The sequence below is a fragment of the Sciurus carolinensis genome, chromosome 17 (genome assembly GCF_902686445.1).
Source record: "Sciurus carolinensis chromosome 17, mSciCar1.2, whole genome shotgun sequence".
Classification (NCBI taxonomy): Eukaryota; Metazoa; Chordata; class Mammalia; order Rodentia; family Sciuridae; genus Sciurus; species Sciurus carolinensis.
In genome coordinates, this window is record NC_062229.1 from 21,279,841 (window position 1) to 21,300,674 (window position 20,834).

General features: G+C 55.5%; 2 protein-coding genes across 4 annotated transcripts; one reads left to right on the forward strand and one right to left on the reverse strand.

Annotated features, from left to right (window-relative positions):
- Positions 1 to 1,991: 1,991 nt before the first annotated feature.
- Ushbp1 (USH1 protein network component harmonin binding protein 1) lies at positions 1,992 to 10,572 on the reverse strand. Of its 2 annotated transcripts, XM_047531496.1 has the most exons (12): positions 10,141 to 10,571; positions 9,903 to 10,048; positions 9,009 to 9,450; positions 6,905 to 7,030; positions 6,599 to 6,735; positions 6,287 to 6,427; positions 5,843 to 6,007; positions 4,896 to 5,145; positions 3,938 to 4,159; positions 2,731 to 2,837; positions 2,452 to 2,574; positions 1,992 to 2,220 (listed from the first exon to the last, which is right to left on the reverse strand). In XM_047531496.1, the coding sequence occupies exons 1-12, from the start codon at positions 10,192 to 10,194 to the stop codon at positions 2,031 to 2,033; spliced, it is 2,103 nt and encodes a 700-aa protein (XP_047387452.1). In that variant the 5' UTR covers positions 10,195 to 10,571; the 3' UTR covers positions 1,992 to 2,030. The 2 variants fall into 2 exon arrangements, with proteins under 2 accessions (XP_047387452.1, XP_047387453.1); XM_047531497.1 differs by lacking the exon at positions 5,843 to 6,007 and having other exon boundaries at positions 10,141 to 10,572.
- A 2,250-nt stretch (positions 10,573 to 12,822) lies between these two features.
- Babam1 (BRISC and BRCA1 A complex member 1) lies at positions 12,823 to 20,413 on the forward strand. 2 transcript variants are annotated; one of them, XM_047532641.1, is made up of 9 exons: positions 12,823 to 12,956; positions 14,043 to 14,393; positions 15,894 to 15,952; positions 16,721 to 16,841; positions 16,921 to 16,999; positions 18,061 to 18,085; positions 18,884 to 19,013; positions 19,120 to 19,206; positions 19,932 to 20,413. In XM_047532641.1, exons 2-9 carry the CDS (start codon positions 14,094 to 14,096, stop codon positions 20,133 to 20,135), a joined length of 1,005 nt encoding a protein of 334 aa, XP_047388597.1. In that variant the 5' UTR covers positions 12,823 to 12,956; positions 14,043 to 14,093; the 3' UTR covers positions 20,136 to 20,413. The 2 variants fall into 2 exon arrangements, with proteins under 2 accessions (XP_047388597.1, XP_047388598.1); XM_047532642.1 differs by lacking the exon at positions 18,884 to 19,013.
- Positions 20,414 to 20,834: the final 421 nt, after the last annotated feature.

The following is a 20,834-nucleotide window of genomic DNA, read 5'->3' on the forward strand; positions in this document are numbered from 1 at the left end:
ATCCTTGGGTGGGGGGCATGGGGTGTGGGGGTCTCATAGGAGAGATCAAAAAGGTGGACTTAGAAGCGAGAGAATGCTTGGGAAGAGGGGCTGACAAGGGAGGGGGAGTGGAATCTGGCAGAGAAGGACAGAAAAGAGGGGCTGGGCTGGGTGGAGACCACCGGAGGCAGGGCTGCCTCTTCCCGCCGCCCCGATCCCAGGACCTTGGATACGTCCAACCACCGGGCTGCCCACCCGCCCTCTACTAGTAGCCCTTCCTCCCCCGCGCCCCTGGGGCCCGACTGGGAATGGGCTGAGGCTCGGCACCGCCTCCCCTGACCCCTGCCCGCGGCCCCGCGGTGACATTTGACCTTGCGGCGGCCGCGGACAGGGGACAAAGGGGCCTGGGCCCATCTGTCGCGGGGGGCGCCCGTGGGAACGGCTAGACACTGCTCGGGCAGCCTGGGAGCCTGCCCCGCCCCCTCCTACAGGTGACCTTGGCTTCCTCGTCCCCCCTCCCCTCGTCAACCTGGTGGCACTAGGAGCAAAGAGCACTCCTGGGCTCCTGGAAAGGAAGGACAGGAGGGAGGGAAGCCAGTGCCTCTGCTACTCCCACGGGCAAGGTGACCGCCTCAGTTTCCCTGCTTTCTTCAAAGCCACCTGGGTCCAGAGCGAGAGCGGGACCGGAGGTCACCAGCCCCAGCGCTCGCGGGAAGAGACCGTGTTTCCCTCTCTTCCGGCTCTGCTCTCAGGTCGAGAAGGCCAGCCACTGACGCGCTGACCCGTGGCCTTGCCCTGGCCGGGCGCGCCTGGCACACACCTGCACAGGTGCGGCCTGCTGCTCCCGCCCGGCCCTCCCTCCGCAAGGCTGTAAACCAAACCTTCCTAATCCTCATCTTGGGTTTCAGCTACCGCCCAGGAGGGACAGCTGGCCGCTAATCCCAGCGCGATTGGGTCCTTTTTCAGCCCCTTTCCCAACCCAGCCCCTCTGTGGTGGAGGGACAGAGGTGTGGTCTATGCAAATGACATGCTAACCAGCTGCCTGCTATTAATCTAGCAGAAGCACCTCACAGCTCCCAACCCCCACGGGAGAAGGTCAAAGTTCCTCCTACCCGCAAAGCCCAAGGCGGAGCAAGTCTCAGGCTTTTGCCTTCGCGGTGACTGCCCCCATCCAATACCCCCCTTTCCTTAGCTCCATGTCCTTATTCTATTATTTATTTAATTTTTTTTTTTTTTTTGGTACCAGGAACTGAACTCAGGGGCACGTGACCACTGAGCCACATCCCCAGCCCTTTTTTGTATTTTATTTAGAGACAGGGTTTTGCTGAGTTGCTTAGCGCCTTGCTGTTGCTGAGGCTGACTTTTATTTGTTTTTAGTTGTAGATGGACACAATACATTTATTTATTTTTATGTGGTGTCGAGGATTGGTGCTCACACTGAGCTACAACACCCAGTCCTGAGGCTGCCTTTGAACTTGAATCCTCCTGCCTCAGCCTCCCAAGGGGCTGCTGATTCCAGGTGTGTGCCACCCCACCGGGCTTCCATGATCTTTAAATGCAATTTCCAAAGCCATCTCTGATTCCCGGGTTCCTCACCTCCAGCTTCGAGCAGGCACTAATGTTCCCACCCTGAACGACCTGTTCTGGCCTCCGTCTCCCTTCTGGGGTCTGGCATTCATTCCCTTGGAAGGGACGGGCAGGGGAAGGTGTGTGCTCCTCCCACGGACCTTCCCTGGACTTCTGGATCAAGAGGACTGGTGGAATTTCAGCTATGCCTATGAGACCTCACGGAACCCAAATTGCCCCAGTCTGGAGGTCCCTGTCCCTATAGCCCATGTCACTTCTGGCTTGACCTCAATGATATGCCAAACTCCCCCCCCCCACCTGGTGCAGGGCAAAGACGCTGGGTCTTTCAAATGCCAGTCACCCCTTATCAGGCCCCTCCTTCAACATCCACGTACACCAGCCCTGTCACGCTGAACGAGCCCCAAACACAGTCACCCACATGACGATGTCACTCCAGACGCTTTATGACAGGCCTGGTTGAGGGCCTACAGAAAGGTCTCCCCCAGCTGAGGGGCTGGGCAGGGAGGACCGCGATCCCCCAGGGCTCTTGCCGCAGCTTCCAGCGCTGCTAGCTCCTCCGCCTGCCGGGCTTCCATCAGCTCCATCTGCTGTTCCAGCTTCCGGCATTGCTCTTCCTGCTTCCGGTGGGCTCCTCGGAAGGCCAGGACCAGGGCACTGCAGGGGGTGGATGGCTGAGCTGGGAAAGAGCCCCTCGCTGCACCCAGGCGGTTCCCAGATGGCGCTCTGCGAGACTGGGTCTTGTTGGGGCCCTGGTGTGGCTCAGCGGGCTTCGGGGAGGTGTGGGGTGACCTGAGCTTGTTGCCTTTCTTACAGGGAAAAATGAGGCCAGGGGGGAACAGGGACGCTTGTAAGATTACCAAGTGGGTGATGGCCGACAGAGCCCACCTGTGAGCCTTGCATAAATCGCTGTTGAGCTCAGCGCTCTGCGCCCGTCCGGCTCGCCCCTTCTGAGCCACCCGTTCCAGCTGCTCTCGAAGAGATCGCATCTGCTCCCGCAGGTCCAGGGCCCTAACACCGTGGCCAGGAGAGAGGCCGCTCATGGCCACACAGTCCTGCCTCCCTGTGCCCTCTCGCCCACAGACAGTGGTGCTTCCACAGAAACACACCTGTACACAGGTCTATGCCTCCCTGCACACATCCCCCGTCCAGGCCCCAGGCACACACCTGGTGAGTGACGCCTCCAGTTCCTTGGTTAACTTCTCTGGGTCCCACATTCTGCCCAGTTGGCCTCCATCAATGCCACTAGAGCCACCGGGAACAGCAGGAGGGCCCTAAAAGAAGTAAAAGGAAGGGAAGTGACATTAGCCTAGGCCCCTAGTGTGTGCTTAGCCCAAGGTGGACATTGAAGCTGACCAGATGGTGTCCACCACAGCCCTTGCCCTCAGTCTGATGGGATAACCCCAACATGGGTAAAACTACTCTCTGAAAAGGGAAACAAATAGTGGGGTCTTATGGGAAGACAGTCCAGGAGGACTGCCTGGAGGAGGTGATCTCTGAGCTCAGAGCTACAGAAGGTCGAGGACTTTTTCTACACAAAGAGGGAGGTGGAGTTCCTGGTAGGCGCCCAGCCTGTGCGGAGTCTTGGAGACAGGGGAGATGATTCAAAGGCTGCCTTCCGAAGCTGCCCTGAGCTGGATGTGATGGAGTCCCAGCTACTTGGGAGGCTGAGGCAGGAAGATCTCTTGTGCCCAGGAATTTGAGACCAGCCTGGGCAACATAGCAAGACCCTCCTGTCTAAAACAAAACAAAACAAAACAAAAACCACTAATAAAAAAGTTGTTTAAAGGCCAGTTAGCTGGGCATGGTGGCACATGCCCATAATCTCAGCGGTTCAAGAGGCTGAGGCAGGAGGATCCCTAGTTCAAAGCCAGCCTCAGCAATTCGCCAAGGCCTTAGGCAACTCCCTGAGATCCTGTCTCTAAATTAAAGACAAAATAGGGCTGGGGATATGGCTCAGTGGTTAGGTGCCCTGAGTAAAGGACAGACAGAAGCAAACAGGAAGGGAAAGAAGGGGAAGGTGTGAGGGAGGGGGCAGGAATCCAAAGTTGGAAGGGGATAAGGCACCAGCTGGGGCTGTGGGGGTAGGACAGGAGGAATTTGGCAGGCTTGGGGTGGGAAGGAGTGGGTATGGGTTTGAGTGGAACACCCCCAACCCCCTGGGGGAGAGGGGAGAGACCCAGCTCACAGCCACTGCGGGTCCTGGCTGGAAACGCTCAAGGAAAGAGACCGCCAAGTGCAGGGAACAGTTCGACATGAACTTAACCATTCACCTGGCTTCTTTGCGCAGAAATGGAGGGTGGAGCTCAAGAGGGCCGCGACTGCCCTGGACCGTGCGTAGGTAGCAGTGTGCCACCCTACCAGGGCCGCTCACCTGCGCCCATTCCTCCTCGTCCCCGCTGCTCCCGCCTGCGCTGCTGTCGCCGCCACTGCTGTCCACTCCTCCGGCGCCGAACTGTGCTCGCTCCCACTGCAGCTGCTCCAGCAGCAGTACGTGGGCAGGGCCCTGGGCTCGGAGCGCAGCGTCCCGCAGCTCCAGGCCGCGCTTCTCACGCCGGACCAGCTGCAACCGCAGCATCAGTTCAGCAAGGGTCTCCTGAAGGACCGCGGAGGGACTGAGAATTAGTGCCTCTAGAGTCCACCGCTGGGGAAACCGGGCCCCCAGGACAGGAAACACCTCCCTCCTTTAAAAGCAATGGCTACGGCTAGGCACCATGGTGCACGCCTGAAATCCCAGCAACTTGGGAGGCTGAGGCAGGAGGATCGTCAGTTCAAAACCAGTCTGGGCAACTCAGAGAGACCCTGTCTCATAATAAATAGTAAAAAAGACTGGGGATGTGGCTCGGTGGTAGAGTGCCAGGTTCAATCCCTGGTACGAAAAAAAAAAATTGTGCAAATGGCATTTCTTCGTCAAGCAGCAGCTCAGTGGAAGTTTCTGGAATTTCTCTGATTCCAGAAACTTTTTCTTTCAATGCTGGAAATGGAATCCAGGGCCTCACGCATGCTAGGCAAGCACCCTACCTCCCTGAACCAGAACCTCAGATCTTTCCTGCCAGGCTACAAACCCCAGCTCATTCCCCACCCCCATCTCTTCCCAAGAACAAAATTTTGGGAAGTCAGATTCAGAGTCTCATGAGCATCTGAATCCCAAAGGACAAACTCCTAATCATCCCTCCACACCTCAACTCCAGTTCTCCTTCCTCCAGGAATCCTGCCCTCAGCCCAGTGGAACTCTCCCTTACACCTGGTCCCCCGACCACGACCCTCTCAGTCTCAGAAATGCTTTTGTCCCTCCAGGAAAGACAGACATGGTGACCTCAGTCCATTTGTACCCTTGTGGTCAACAGGTCCTGTTGGATCTGCATCTTCTCCAGCCGGGGCAGGGCAGGGCCAGGCTGGGTCTCCAGAACAGCCTGCACCATGGCTTCTGCATGGGGCACTGTGGGCAAAGGTGCTGAGGTGGGGCCAGGCTCTGGGGGCACCTTCACCAGAGCACGGCGTTCCCGGAGATGCTGGACATAGCCTTGGAGCCGGGTTGCCACTTCTTGTGGTGTGGGTCTGTCTACACTGCTGCCCTCAGGGCTATAGGAAACAGGCGAGAGTCCTGTGTTAACACTGACGAGCAAGGTTGTGCTGACCTCAGGACAAACTTGTAAGTTCCCTCGTCTTCCATCTCATGGACCATGATGGATCTGTGCCATCCGTGCCAGGCCCTGCTTCATACCAACACAGTAAGCACCATAATGTGCACTCTAGGGGGAATCAACTTCTGTCAAGACAACATGGCGGACATCATCAGGACGACCTAACGGGCACCATTTGCTCATGTCAATATGGAAGATTCCATCGCACCAACCCAATGGCGCCATCTCATGTCAACATGGTAGACACCATCATGGCCAACCCCATGGGCACCATCATACAGCTTGCCAACCCTGCTTGGCAGCATCATAACAACCCTGGTGAGTACCACCAAACATCAGGTCGACTCCATTAAGCACTATCATGCCAGTTCTAATCAGTGGTCACTGTCACCCATTTTTGTACCATCCCCGTTGGCCCCTTGCCAACCCCAATGGCTGCCAACCACCATGCCACCCTTGTTACGTAACAGGAAATTCCAGTTAGATCTCATGTCAACCAACCATGTAGAGTTTAATGGCAGCCTTGCTGGGCACACAGCAACATCAAGCCCAAACCCATGGCAGCTCCAGGAGTCTCATTCCCTCATCAGGACCTCACTCACTGACCAGCACAGTTCCCAGGGCTCCCAGGGTACCTGGGCTGTGGTGTCCCTCCATCCATGGCGGCCTCCTTTTGTGCCAGCAGTCTCCATGCTTCCTTCTCAGCCACCTGCAGGTCACTCTTGGAAGCTTCATTGCCTGTTCCTGAGTCAGCCTCGCGCAGAGCAAGCAGGACCCCGTACACTTCCTCACAGTCCTCACTGTGGGACACTGGTTCTGAGTGCTTCTGGACACCAAGCCCCATCTTGCTGGGTAGGTGTGAGTCCCTCCTTGCTCCTAATCCCCTCATGTCTTGTCCCTGCCCTCTCTTCTGGAAGCGTGCTATTTCCCTTAGCGCCCCTCAGACTTCAATTGCTGTAAGTTAATTTTCATGGCTGGGGAATATGCTCTCCGGCAGTCGTCCTAGTTCCTGGGCAGGTGGCCCATCCTTGGACAAACCATTCCCTCCCCAGAACTGGCCACTGGCAGGGTGCACCAACCTGTACTGCAGGGCCAGACGCAGTGCTGTGGCCTCAGCCTCCCGCTGGCCCAGTTGCATGCTGAGACTCTCACAGCGGCCCTTGTGCCCTTGGAGCACAGCCAACAGCAGACGGTTGAAGCATTTCAGCTTCTCGATGTTCCTGCCTCCAAGGTGGGAAAGAAGGGAAATGAGAGGCCACTGGTGATAGCCGGGGCCTGATTTCCACCCTCCTTCCCCCTGTTGTAGCTTCAGACTCCCAGAATTGTAACCCAACTGTGGGGCGGGGGAGGGGTGCCAGTGCCCTTAAAAGCTCAGCATTTGTGGCTCTTACCCCCGGAGCTGCTCCAACCGGGCCTCCATGATGTGTGTCTCAGGAGCAAGGGGCTGCTGCATGGAAAGAGACCCCAGAATGTGGGTGCTGGAATCACTCTGGAGGCGCTGGAGTAGGGGGTGAGCCAGGGAGGAGTCCTGCCAAGAGGAAGTCAATTGATTGATCTGGTGATCTTCAAGAGCCCAGGATCATGATTTTAGATCTTTTCCAACCCCACAAGTGATTGGATTGCATGACTAGGAATGAAGCTCATCCTCCTAAATGCTAAGTCTATCAGGACCAGCGGTTTGCATTTCTCATACTCACTTGAGTGCCCCAGGGCTCCCCATCTGCCCCAGAGCTGCTGGAATCGCTGCCTGGACCACCCATTTGGCTGCGGGAGGGAGGCGGGGAGGACTCCAGCCTCATGATGGAATCTTGTAGCTCTTGGACCTGGGGGGTGATTGGGGAATATCAGGCTGGGGGCTCTAATTGCCTGCCAGTCATCCCCAAGGCCTGTTCCTAGTCAGGGGCAAGAGTCAAGCTGGAAGGCACAAGCCCCTCTAGTCACCCCACTGAAGCCCTCACTACATGACCTTGTGCATGTCCTTCATTACGCATGATGTATCTTTCCCAGAAGGGAAATGGGCCCCACTTTGGAGGAAAAGTGATCCCACTTTTTTATTTATTGAAGTGTTATCAAACTCCTGGGCTCAGGAGGTCCTCCTGCCCCAGGCTCCCAAGTGGCTGAGACTCCAGGCATATGCCACTGAACCCAGTGAAGAGAATTTCACTTTTTGTGGGTGGTGGCAGTGGTGGTGTGCAGTTCTAGGGACAGAGCCCAGGACCTCCCACATGTAAACATACCCTCAACCACTGAGCTACACCCCCAGGACCGTGGATCCCACTTCCCGAGCTGAACTTCCGCAGCCTTATCTTCCTACCGGCTGGAGATGAGAACTTTTCTCTACCATCTTGCTCAGCCACTTGGCTTTAAATGGCTTCCATGTGCTAAAGATGCCCAAATGTCTCCTGTGAACTCTGAACTAGGAAATACAGTCACCCCTTATATCCGTGTGTCCACACATTCAACCAACCATGGACTAAAAAGGTTTGGAAAAAATGGCATCTGTTCTGACCATGTACAGATTCTTCTTTGTCCTTATTCCCTAAACAAAACATTGTAGCAACTGTTTCCACAGCATGGGGTATTGTGAGACACCTAGAGATGATTTAAAGTCTACAGGAGGATGTGTATACAAATACTGCAGCATTTTATATAAAGACTTGAGCCTCTGCAGATTTTGGTATCCAAAGTGGGTCCTGGAACCAATCCCCTGAGGACACTGAGGGACAATTGTTTAGCTGTCCCCTTGCTGTCTCCTAGTAGCTCTCCCCAAGTGTGCAACTTGCGTTTGTCAATACCAAAACAGCTCCTGTTCTCTCCTGCCCCTCTGTCTGCCTCCCTGCCCTTCTCTTTCAGTCTCTCAGACGCCAAACCCTGGCATTGTCCTTGACCTCTCTCTCTAGGTCTCACACCCACATTAGCTCTGTTTTCTTTCTTTCTTTCTTTCTTTTTTTTTTTTTTTTGAACTGGGGATTGAACCTAGGGGTGCTTAACCACTGAGCCACATTCCCAGCACTTCTTATTTTTTATTTTGAGACTAAGTTGCTGAGAGTCTCACTAAATTGCTGAGGTGGCCTTCAACTTGTGATCCTCCTGCCTCAGCCTCCCAAGTTGCTGGGGTGTTGGGTGTGGGCTACTGTGCTGAGCCTCAGCTCTGTTTTCAACATCACCCAGAATCTGCCCACTTCTTGCCACCTCCATAATTTTCAGCATGGAGTACCTGGACGGTGGAAGCACCTGGACGGTGGAAGCCACCTCCTGAACGGCAGGATTCTGCCCTCACCTCCATTGACTGTTCCTCCCACACCCTCCAGAGGGCGCCCGTGAACAGTGCTTCAGGGCACACCAGACTCTGCTCAGAAGTCTGTGACTCCCACCTCAGCACAAAAGCTGGAGTCTTCCCCACAGCCCACTAGTCCCTGCACAGTCTACCCCTGTCATCTCCCTGTGCTTGTCTCCCTCACATGCCTTCTTGTTTGCTCCAGTCACACTGGCATCCTCACTGTTCCTTGAACACGTCAGTCATGCTTCTACCTCAGGGCCTTTGCACGGCTGTTCCCTCTGCCTGGAATGTGTGTTCTTCCTACAGATTCTTAAACTGCTCCTCCCTGCCCTCCTTCTGGTTTTCCTTCAGGTGGGCCTCCCTGACCCTCTTGTCTAAGATCACAGGGACCTGCTGTCACTGGGCTCAGCAGGCAGTGTTGTACACAGATTTGTTGATTAACTGAATGAACCAGTTTGGCCTGGGTCTCCTCCCTCAGACACAGGGAGCCCTGGGAGGTGGGACTCGGGCCACCCGCTTACCTCTCTTTGCAGCGCCTCCTTCTCAGCCTGGATGGCCCGTAGGGAGGCCTGCGTGCGGACCAGCTCATCCTCGCGGCTGCCCAGAGCCAGCCTTAACCAGGTGTTCCTCTCAGCCAGTCGGGCTGCCTCCTGCTGGCAGCAACCTCCTGCGCCTTCCTGCCCCCTGCGGGGCTCCGGGGCCCTCTCCGTTCTGCCCTCTGCCCCCGCTGGCCCAGGACAACCTGGGGGTCGGTGGCGCCAGGCAGCAGCGGCTGCCTCCAGGGAGCTCAGAGCATGCTGGAGGGTCTGGAACACATCGGGGGCCCCAGTCCCAGTGGGGACAGTCTTTCTGTCCAGTGGGGCTGTCCCTGGGGCCTGGTGGCTTTCCACTGCAGTCTCCTGGGGTCCCTCCAGGGCAGAGGCCAGTCCCCCACCCGAGTCCTCCTCAGCATCCTCAGTAGTCCTGTGAAAACCAACCCCATCTGAGCCACCTTCTGTTCAGCAGGGGACTTCACTTCAGTGTCCTTGTCAGGAGCTGTGTTCTGGGGCTGGCAAGCCAGCATGACGCTGGGAGGCAGGAAGTGCAGCCAGGAGACTGGACAGGGGTCAGGAGGGGACCCGGGGCTGGGCAGCAGCGTGAAGAATGAGCTCTAGCGTTTGCAAGGTCAGGGGTGTCTGCGCAGAAAGTCTCTTCCTGGGTCGGAGAGGCAGGTCTGGGAGTGGGGTCGTCTCGGTGCGTGGGACACAGGGACTATGCGTCAAGGCCAGGGCTACATTATGCGGGGCCTTGAACCAGGCTAAGGAGGGAATGGGGAGCCATGGCCGGCGCTTGGGCAGGGGAGGGGCAAAGGCAGGTGTGGGGGTGGCAAAGACGCACCCTGAGTGCAGTGCAGGACACAGACCAAGAGGGCTTACCTGCTCCCGGGGCCCTGGCCACTGACCTCCACCACGAGGCCCAGAGGCTCTGGCCCGAAGCTCTCCTGAGGGGGTTCAGGGTTGGGCTTGGTCACGCTGGCTGCTTCAGCCTCCTCTGAACTCTCAGCCACGGGGTCCAGTTCACCCTGCAAGGACCCCCGGGGTCCAGCTGTGAGCCAAGCAGGACTGGGTCATAGGGTTGCATGGAGCAGGGTGTGGTGGGACGGGGGACACTCACCGGTGGAGGGTGCCTGCCTCGCCGGCTTCGGGGCCGTGTGGCCCGGGCACTCATTGCTGCCCAGAAAGCGACGGCCTTTGGATCTTCTGCCTTCCTTGTCCCCTAAAAGCACAGCCTGCTCTCAGCTCGCCTTGGTCATGCTGAGCGAATGGCTGCACCCTTGCTCCCTCTGGAAGGGATCTGGAGCTGCCAATGTTGGCCTGGCACGTTTGGATGCCTCCCTGGGTGGGCAGCTCACTGCCGGATGTTCTCTTCTCCCCTGACGCTTTTATCTTTCACTGTGTCCAGCGTGGGATGGGAACCCCACGAGCCCCCTTTCTTTCCCAGGGCCCTCCTAACGCTGTGGCTCGGCCCTCTCAGCCCCTCTCTCTCTGTTCTTCTGAGAGCACCTTGGTCCGAGCCCTGGGTTTCAGCCCTGGGGTCACTCTGGCCACTGGCTGCTTGGGCCAAGGCTGGCCTGGGAGGGGCCGGGAAACAGGAAGCCCCCTCAGCCTGGTCATGTGACTTGTTATTGTACTGTTTCCTCCTGGAGAGCAGTGGTTTCCTCCAGCTCCAGGGGTTGGGGGGGGGGGTGGGGACACATGTGTCTAGCTCCCAAGATGCCAGACCCCCCCCATCTCGGGCTCTGACCCGCAGCCCCTCCATCTCCAAGTCTCGGGTTTTATTTCTCAAGAACCCGAGTCTCCCTCCTGCCCCCAGAGTGGATGCTTTCCATGTGACTCCCCTGTGAGCTTCTCTGGCTGTCCCTTCAGGGTGGGGTTACTGTCCTCCCTCATCAGGCACAGACAGATCTTGGTTGGGTAACCTTGAGCAAGTGACGACCCCTGACCTTGAGCCTCAGTTTCCTTATCTTTTTTGGGGGGGTGCTGGGGATCGAACCCGGGGCCTTGTGCTTGCAAGGCAAGCACTCTACCGCCTGAGCTATCTCCCCAGCCCTTCCTTATCTTTAAGATGGAGTCATTACAGTATTTTTCTCACAATGTCATGGTGGGCTTTTTGTTTGTCGGTGCTGGGTAGGCAAGTACTCTACCACTGAGCCACCCCCCAACCTGTCCTGGTTTCCTGGTTGTTTGTTTGTTTGTTGTTCCAGTATTGGGGATTGATCCCAGGGGTGCTCTACCACTGAGTTATATCCCAGCCCTTTTGATTTTCTTTTGAGACAGGGAATTACTAAGTGACTGAGGCTGGCCTCAAACCTGCGAACCTCCTACCTCAGCCTTCAAGCCGCTGGGGTTACAGGCGTGTGCCACTGCACACTGCACCTGGTTATCTTGAGGTTTTAACAGCAAATTTGCACGTGGCCAGGCAACATTATTGGAAAGCTGAATCATAACCCACGCCTTTCCCTACTACTTCTCTGGCCCTTCCAACTCTGCTTCCTCTGCCGTCTCCTGTTTCTCCTCTGCAAATGCTGCATTCCCCAGAGCCTACATGGTCTCCACATCCTGCCCATTTTCCTGCACCCTCCCTTAACGGGCCGCCTTCTGACTCCATCTATAAGCACAGACCTGGCCTCTCCCCTCCTGCCAGGACGCCAGCTCCATTCTCTCCATACGCTCTCTGACTCCATGCTCTTCCCCACCCAGGCTTGAGACAAAGATGTCACTGTTCCCCTCCCAGCTCACACACCCTCCATGGCTCCCCATTGCTCTTGATAGACATTTCAAGCTTCTCAGCCTGGCATTCAAGGCTCCTGCTGCCCACTCCCTGCACACTGCATGCTCTAGTCACAATGACCTCCTCTGTGAACAGCAGAAGGTTCTTGGGTTCTCAACTTTCATACACTCTGGGGTCTTTTGTCTTTGGTCTGAAATACCCTTTCCTTCCATCTGTGTTTGGTTTAAATTGTGCAAAGCCTAGAGTTTGACTCTTCTTGGCTCTGTGTCCCTGGGGAAGAAAAGACAAAGGTGGTGGGGAAGGAAATTGCAATTCTCTTATTTGGGAGTTCCCAGGGGAACCGAACTCCCTCAACCTCTGCTCCAGCCATATTAACCTGTTAGAGGCCCCACAACTCTAGAGCTTTTCAAAGTCTCTAAGCCCTTGCACAGGCAGACTATCTTCCACCTTCTTCTTTTCCTGGTAAATTCTTAGACCATCAAGTTTCAGTTTATGCAGTCCCTCCTGGCTTATTTGACCCTTTAATAAATAGGATTTGTGTGTGTGTGTGTGTGTGTGTGTGTGTGTGTGTGTGTGGTGCTAGGGATGGAACACAAATCCTCACGCATGCTAGGAAAGTGCTGTGCTGCTGAGCTACAATTAAATACTTTGGGATTTGTATGCAAAACAGAACCTTAATTAATCAATTGGGCGGGGCATTGGTGTCTGGAGACGCCCACCCACATCCCTGAAAACCCGCCCCACACTGAGGCCCTCCCCGGCTCCGTCAATCATCAACAGCCCCGCCCCCTCCTCACTTCCGCCGAAGTCAGTCTCGCTCAGTTTATCACGTGGCACGTTAGACCTTCTCCGGCACTGACCAGTGTAGTCTGATTCGGCCAGAAACACAAAAACTCCGCCTAATCTTGCTTTAGCCAATCATATTTCATCGCTCGCTCCTAGTGCAGCCTATCACGTTCCAGATCCCTCTCCACTCCAGGCTACCACATTCTAAACCCCACCCCTCTGGCACAGTCACAGCCTATCAGCTTCCAAGTCCTCTTTAGCCTATCTGTGGTGGTTCATCTCTCCGCTTGTCGTGAGGGTAGCCGAACCACATTTCCCAGGAGGCATCGCGGCTACGCCGCACAACTTCCGGCTGCGAAGATGGCGGCTTCCTAGCGAATCGGTGGTTGACTTGGAGTGAGGTTGAGGCTGCGGTGAGTAGAAGTTGAGCGGTGAAAACGTGTGGGGCCCGTCCCTAGAGGCCCAGCTTCCCCAGCTCCAGAGGTCCAGCCCCACTCCTCCCCGAGGCTTCCGCCTCCAGCTCGGGCTTCTGCTGCGGACCAGGCTCAGTCCTTGCTACAGCTTCAGCTTTGTCTTCCTCAGAGGTGGAAGCGGTTGGGGCTGCAAGGCGCCCAGACCTTCCCAGGAAGCCTGTGCGCACTGGCCAGACGGGCCGGCTGTTCCCAGGGGGACTGTAGCACGCAGATGAGCGCCCCGTCCTTGTGCAGACACCCTCCAGGCAGCCCGAGAGCTTGCATTCCTTTATTCACCAAGACATTTCCAGTGTCACGACGCAGAAAACTCAGTCTGGCTTCAGCAAGAAAGGGAAGTTAGGACTGGGGATATAGCTCAGTTGGTAGAGTGCTTGCCTCGCAAGCACAAGGCCCTGGGTTCAATCCCCAGCACCGCAAAAAAAAAAAAAAAAAAAAAGGGAAGTTAGTGGTTTATAAATCGAATTCAAAGCATAACCGAATCCAGGTGCTTAGAAGTCGATCTGCCATTATCTGCCGCTTCAGGCATTCTCTGCCTTCTTACAGGCAAAAGGGGCTCTTGGGAGCTCTCAACTTCTGTCTTCCCAGCTCCGCCATCCTAACGAGAGACTCTTTTCCCTACTGCCTCTATCAGAAGTCCCAAATGTGCCACTCACTGACCCATATGGGTTCCTTTGCCCATCTCTGAATCATTTATGGTGGCCAAAGAACTGGGACCTGGCCATTGGTCAAACAAGGGAATCATGTTAGCCCTACAGAGGAAACACACGGAAAACGGTTATTTTATATATTTATTTTTAAAATATTTAGTTGCTTGTATGGGGTGCTGAGAAATGAACCCAGTCCTCACACATGCTAGGCAAGTGCTCAACCACTGAGCTACAACATCAGCCCTGTTATCTATTGGATGCTAGGCTAATAGTTGGAAAGGAATCCATTCTACAGCTGAGAGGAGAGACTCTTATAGTAGTAGGGTGACTCGTGGCCTGTGTTCCTTCTTAGTAACCAAATGTTTTTAAAACTTCTAAGGGGAGGATCCTGGCTTCCCCCATCCCTGCACCATCCAGCCACACAGGAGCCATGGAAGTGGCAGAACCCAACAGTCCCACTGAGGAGGAGGAAGAGGAAGAAGAGGAGGAGGAAGAGGAGCAGTCTGCAGACCCTCGGCCTCGTACTCGTTCCAACCCTGAGGGGGCTGAGGACCGGGCTCTGGGGGCTCAGGCCAGTGTGGGTAGCCGCAGTGAGGGTGAGGGTGAGGCAGCCAGTGCTGAAGATGGGACTCCCAACCCTCCAGGAACTGGCCCAAAGCCCTGGCAGGTGCCCCCACCAGCTCCCGAGGTCCAGATTCGAACACCAAGGGTCAACTGTCCAGAAAAGGTGGTAAGTAGTGGTGTTGTGCTGAAGGACCTTTAGGTTAACATTTTTGCCTTTTGAAATTCACTATGCACATTTGGTCTTTGTATCAATTTTCTTTGGTTGCCATAGGTTATCATAGACTTGGTGGCTTATGACAACAGAAATCTTAAAAATTTTTTTGGTAGTAGGGATTGAACCCAGGGGCATTTTACTACTGAACTACATCTCCAGTCCTTTTTTAAATTTTTTCATTTTGAGACAGTCTTGCTCAGTTGCTGAGACTGGCTTCAACTCGTTATTGTTTTGCCTCAGCCTCCTGAGTCACTGATTATGGATATGTGCCACTATGCCCAGCTCTCTGCCCTTTTTTAAATTTTTGAGACATAGTCTTGTTAGGTTTCCCAGGCTGGCCTCGTAACTTGCCATTCTTCTGCCTCAGCCTTCTGAGTTGCTGGGATTACAGGCGTGTGCCACAGCACCCAAATGACCACAGGGATTTATTCCTTCATAGTTCTGGAGGTCAGAAGTCTGAGATGGTGCCACAGGGCCATGTCCCCTCTGAAGGCTCTAGAGGAGGTGCTCTCTTTGTCTCCTCCAGCCTCTGTTGGCTCTAGGTGTTCCTTGGTTTGTGGCTACATCACTCCACTATCTGCTGCCATCCTTATGTGGCTTTCCCTTCTGTTTCTCTGTGTCTTCTCTTTTTCTATTTGTTATAAGGACATCTGTCAACCAATCAAGATGATATTATCATAAGACTTCTTTAATTCTATCTGCAAAGACCCTAATTCCAAAGAAGGTCACATTCTGGGTTCTAACTGGAGACTTTTTTTTCCTTGGCAGTGCTGGCAATAAAACCCAGGGCCTCATGCATTCTAGGCAAGTGCTCTGTCACTGAGCTACACTCCCAGCCCTTTTAATTTCATTTTGAAACAGGGTCTTACTAAGTTGCTTAGGTTGTCTTTGAATGTGTAATTCTCTGGTCTTGGCCTCCTGAGTAGCTGTGATTACAGACTTGGGCCACCACACCCTCAGGACGTGTCTTTTGAAGGGAACAATTTAATCCTTGTTGCCATGTTTCTGTGTTGAATGTTCTTTCATTCATTTGTTCACCCATCAACCTGGACCCTCAGTCCAGTGCTCGTTCCCCTGATCCATCGCCTTCCAACGCAAATGGCTTGGCTGCAAATGGTGTCACCTTGCCACCTTTTTAGACTGTGCTCCTTGGAGAAGGACAGCAGAATGGTGGGAAACTGGTGTTAATATTCAAGTCCTGGCCGGGCGCCGTGGTTCACACCTGTAATCCCAGTGACTCAGGAGGCTGAGGCAGGAGGATTGCAAGTTCAAAGCCAGCCTCAGCAAAAGCGAGGTGCTAAGCAACTCAGCGAGACCCTGTTTCTGAATAAAACACAAAATAGGGCTGGGGATGTGGCTTAGTGGTCGAGTGCCCCTGAGTTCAATACTTGGTACCAAAAAAATATATATGTACATATTCAAGTCATTCACTACCCTCTAACTTCCTTGCAGATCATTTGTCTGGACCTGTCAGAGGAAATGTCGCTGCCAAAGCTGGAGTCATTCAATGGGTGAGAAGATGTTCTGTAGCTTATACCTGTGGGTGTGTCTGGAAGAGGCCAGCCGTTAAAATATGGGCCTTCACTTTGAGACCTGCACCAACTTGGTGTGGCCTCAGGGCTGGCAGTATCAGAGTAGTAATGATAGTGGTAATGACATGCCTGTGACCCCTTGAGTCTCTATTCTAAGTGCGTGTCACAGCTATGACGCGGAAACTCTGAGAAGAACAAAGTGACTTCCCCAAGGTCTCATGATAATAGGGCAGGACCAGGAGTCACACCCAAGCTTGAGTGACACCAAAATCCTTGCCCAGAGCCATGTGCTACCAGTTGCTGGGTCTCTGTGGGGTCAGGTGACAGGGCCTGGGTGGAGCCCAAGGGGCTTCTGGGAGGTGCTAAGGACGAGGCCCCTGGGAGCCTGGTAGGGTGACCAGGCCTGTTCTCTCAGCTACTTAGAGGGGGAGGCAGGAGGGTCTCTTGGGCCCAGGAGTTCAAGAGCATGCTGGGAATTAGAGCCAGACTCTGTCTGGGGGGAAAAAAAACCCAATGTCAAGCCTCCTTCCACCTTCTGGCACCCAGGGCAGAGTGACGTTCTCCTGGGGTCCCATGATGACTGAGCCCCAGGCTGACCAGACAGGCCCCTGTGGAAGGGGAGGAGCTCATGTCAAGAGGCTGGCTTTGTGGCTGGCCTGTGCCACCCTCCTGCTGCAGGACACGCACCCCAGGACCTTATTGCAGGCTGAGGGGACCCTAACCACCCAACTCGCTCTGCCTTCCCAGCTCCAAAACCAACGCCCTCAACGTCTCCCAGAAAATGATTGAGATGTTCGTGAGGACAAAGCACAAGATTGACAAGAGCCACGAATTCGCGCTGGTGGTGGTGAATGACGACACGGCCTGGGTGAGGCTGGGGCAGGTGCCGACTGCACCCGGGCCCCGTGGGGACTGGACACCCCGCTGAGGCCTGTGCTTTCCCGCAGCTTTCCGGCCTGACCTCCGACCCCCGCGAGCTCTGCAGCTGCCTGTATGACCTGGAAACGGCCTCCTGTTCCACCTTCAGTATCCTTGTGGCCAGTGCCCGGGAGGGCCCTTCCTCCCCTTCCTCCCCTTCCTCCCCTTCCTCCCCTTCCTCCCGGGCCAGGAGGCCTGCTCAGGCTAGCTCGGGCAGATCCAGCTCTGCCGAGGCCGGGTGGGCAGGGTGGCTCTCAGCCCCCGCCTGTAACGCCTAACGTGGGAAACAAAGCCGACTGCCCTGCGGGGTTCCGCGTCCTGGTCTGAAATGCTCCAAAGGCCAAAGCTTCCTGAGTGCCAGCATGACAGCCATAAGTGATTTCCAAATCTGACCTCCTGGGACAGGTCACAGTCCAAGTGCAGGCTTTAGGCTGTGTGTAATAGGTACACGGGAAACAGGAATGAATTTCCTGTTCAGACTTGGCTCCCATCGTTAAGGTACCTCATTAGCAAATGCAGATATTCCAGGAATTTAAAACAACCAAAGTCTGAAACACTTCTGGTCCCAAGCATATCAGAGAAGGTTCACTCCACCTGTAATAATACAGAAGCAGCAGCAGATGATTTGGACTCAGGATTTCCAGAATACATCCACATGAGGAACACTTCATGCAGCGCCAGGTATACAGTTGGTGCTCAGTAAATGTCAGTGTGTGGCTGTAAAGTTAGAATTGCCCCTCCAGGCCCTTCAACTTGGACATAGCATATGTTATGCTAATTTGAACATTAAAGCCTCACGTGTGACCCAGCACTTAACTAGAAAATGATCCCTGTGAATTAAAAAAAGAAAATAATGGTGCCTGTTGGGGGAACAGAAGACACCCCAGCCCCCATGGCTCTTTCATTGTAAGAAAAGTGGCACCAGCCCTGAGGAAAAGGGGAGCTTTCAGTCACCAAGGGTCTTCAGGGGTCCAACGCCAGCATCCTATTTGGTCTATTTTGTGATCCGTGCTGAGGAGAATCGGGCTCAGAGAAGGGAAGCCACTTGGCCAGGGTCACACAGCCTGTCTTTGGAGGATCTGGGCTCTCCTAACATTAGCATCAGGGAAGCTGCCTACTTCTGCCTGTCTGAGCTCTGCCATTGGCCTTCTCCTTAGCGTCCCCACCAGATCTGGAAGGTCTCTTCAGCCTCATGTAAGTTCCCCACCTTCCAGAGAAGACCCTGGGCTGGGGCTCAGTGGTGGAGGCCCTGGATTCCATCCTCGGTGCTGCAAAAACAAAAACAAAACCAAGCAGCCAGAGACCTCTGTCGGTCGAAACTCCAGACGGCACAGGGGGTTCCGGGGAGCCCCCCAGCTGCTCCTGCCCCGCTGCTTTCTGGAGCAAGCGCTCATTACCTATTGGGGGACGCTCTTCTCGAGAGTCGCGCCCTCTGTGTCCGTGCTGGGACTGTCCCTAGTGCTCCACACGGCTTCAGCCCCAGGGTCCCACCCTTTTCTGTCAAGAATCAGTGACTACTTCCAGCTTTTGGGCAGCTGAGGGCCACCGCTTGCGCTCTGCTCTGGAATGTGGGCTGCGCGCCAGTGGAAGTGTACTTAGGGACGCGGATTCCTTATTTCCGTGTATTATTAAATATGATTCCACTTTAGATTTTTTTAACCACTTGAAAATGTAAACACCACTCTCTAGCATGTGCCAAACCCTGGCTTCGGTCCCCAGTGCTGCAAAAATGGTTCCTGTCGGCGCAGCTCCTGGCCTGGTGGGGAGCCATGTGTCACTGGGCAGGCCCAGCCCAGGCGGAGGTGGAGGGTGCTCAGGGCCCGAGGCGGCCAGCACAGGTTCTGGCCTTGGGATCAGAGACGCATCCCTGGCGTGGCAGGGGAGAGCAGGCAGGGCGAGGCTGGGGCTGCTTAGGGCAGAGGGGGCTCCAGAGGTGGCAGGAGGGCTAGGCCCCCGTGGTGCTCTGGCCCACTTCCCCTCCCGGCCCTGCAGCCAGCAGAAGACAGAGCTGCCGGTCACGGAGAACGTGCAGACCATCCCACCCCCGTACGTGGTCCGCACCATCCTCGTCTACAGCCGCCCGCCCTGCCAGCCCCAGTTCTCCCTGACGGAGCCCATGAAGGTGGGTGAGCCGGGGAGGTGGGCGCCTGGAAGCAGGTTCCCAGAGCCGGAGGCAGAAGCTGGCGTGGTGGTCGCGGGGCGCCCACATGCTGCTGTTCTCCCTGCAGAGAATGTTCCAGTGCCCATATTTTTTCTTTGATGTTGTTTACATCCACAATGGCGCCGAGGAGAAGGAGGAGGAGCCCAGCTGGAAGGTGAGGGGTGGAGGCAGCTGTGCTGCGTGCTGGTGGTGATGTTGCGGGATCTGTTGGGACAGTGACTCGGGGAGCACTCAGGCCCTGCCCTCCTCACCCCAGCCCCCCTACCTCGCCACCCTCCCGCTTCCTAAGCTCTGCTGACCTGCCACGTTCCAGTCCCGACCTACCTGGGACCTCAAGTGGGCCACGCTCGGACCACTGTCTGACTGAATGGAGCAGCTGAGACCAGCGGCGGCTCACACCTGGTTACCCAGATGAAGGCTCCCCTGGGAGCCCCCCGCCCCTCACGGGTGGGCGAGCAGGCGGGGTGAACCATCTGGGCACGGTGGTGCTCACCTGCGACTCCAGCGACCCAGGAGGCTGAGGCAGGAGGCTCACAAGTGGGCGCTCAGCCTCAGCAACTTAGTGAGGCCCTGCCTCAAAACAAAGAAACGAAAGGGGCTGATCATGCACCTGGAGGTACAGCCACCCGGGTTCAGTTCCCAGGCACACACACAAGAAAAGCGCGTGGGCCGGGCGCGTCTGCATCCGACTAGCTCTGCGCTGGGGAATCCTGCACTCTTCCCTGAGGCCTCCTGGCCGACTGGGTCTCGGGGAGTGTTCTTGGAGCTTGGCGAACTCCTCTTCACCCTTCAGAACCCACCCAATTTCCCTTCCTTTGGGAAGCCCTCTGGGGATCGGGATTAATGTCTGTCTGAACTGTCCCCCACTGCCCCCTGCAGGACATGTTTGCCTTCATGGGCAGCTTGGATACCAAGGGCACCAGCTACAAGTATGAGGTGGCCCTCGCTGGGCCCGCCCTGGAGTTGCACAACTGCATGGCGAAGCTGTTGGCCCACCCACTGCAGCGACCATGCCAGAGCCACGCCGCCTACAGCCTGCTGGAGGAGGACGAGGAAGCCACTGAGGTTGAGGCCACTGTGTGAACCATCCCTGTTCGTGTCTGCCATGTACAATGACACTCTTGGTCTGGAGTGCTGGTTCTCAAACTGAGCTCTTCGGGACCCCAAGGGGTTCCAGGAGGTACTCGGGGCACCTGGGTGGCCCTGAGAAGAAACCCAGAATTCCAGGAGACCCTTCAAAACTCTGGGCACATGTTCTCCATGTTTCCTAGCCCACACCCACTCCTAGTTGTTCCGTTATAACTCCCATTCTTCTATGTGATTTTTGTCATCAGAATAAAAATCTGAGCATCCTGAACCCAGGTCCACAACAGTCTTTGTGTTAATTGGGCTCATCTTTGTCGGAAGTGAAGGAGGGTGAATGGCTTCTTTCTTGTGAATGAGAAGCCGAGGTGCACCTTCAGGCTCAGCAGCATCCAGGCGCTCACTGCCACTGGGTGTTTAGTGTGCCCTGCTTGCTTTCTCCCCACCCGTGGAAAGGGGTGAGGGACCTTCCACAGCTCCCTAAATCCCAAAGCCAGGGCTGTCATTTCCCTGATGTGGTTGGACAGGTCTGGTGGTCTCCCTTGAAGCCAGTCATGGTCAAGTGTTCTGGGATGGTCTGATTGGCCAGGCCAGGGTCACTCCTCTCCCTTGGGGAAAGAAGAACCGCTCCACCAGGAGCCAAGGTGGATGCTCCTGGGAGGAGGGAAGACTGGACAAGGGGGCTGCCTGTCAACCACT

What these genes read in the sequence shown, in the direction of transcription:
- Babam1 (XM_047532641.1), top strand. Translation starts at nt 14,094, where the DNA reads ATGGAAGTGGCAGAACCCAACAGTCCCACTGAGGAGGAGGAAGAGGAA. An exon ending in TCAACTGTCCAGAAAAGGTG is followed by an intron (nt 14,394 to 15,893) that starts GTAAGTAGTGGT and finishes ACTTCCTTGCAG; the next exon opens with ATCATTTGTCTGGACCTGTC. An exon ending in GGCCTCCTGTTCCACCTTCA is followed by an intron (nt 17,000 to 18,060) that starts GTATCCTTGTGG and finishes CGTCCCCACCAG; the next exon opens with ATCTGGAAGGTCTCTTCAGC.
- Ushbp1 (XM_047531496.1), bottom strand. Translation starts at nt 10,194, where the DNA reads ATGAGTGCCCGGGCCACACGGCCCCGAAGCCGGCGAGGCAGGCACCCT. An exon ending in GAGGCAGGCACCCTCCACCG is followed by an intron (nt 10,049 to 10,140) that starts GTGAGTGTCCCC and finishes GGGTCCTTGCAG; the next exon opens with GGTGAACTGGACCCCGTGGC. An exon ending in GGCCAGGGCCCCGGGAGCAG is followed by an intron (nt 9,451 to 9,902) that starts GTAAGCCCTCTT and finishes TGGTTTTCACAG; the next exon opens with GACTACTGAGGATGCTGAGG.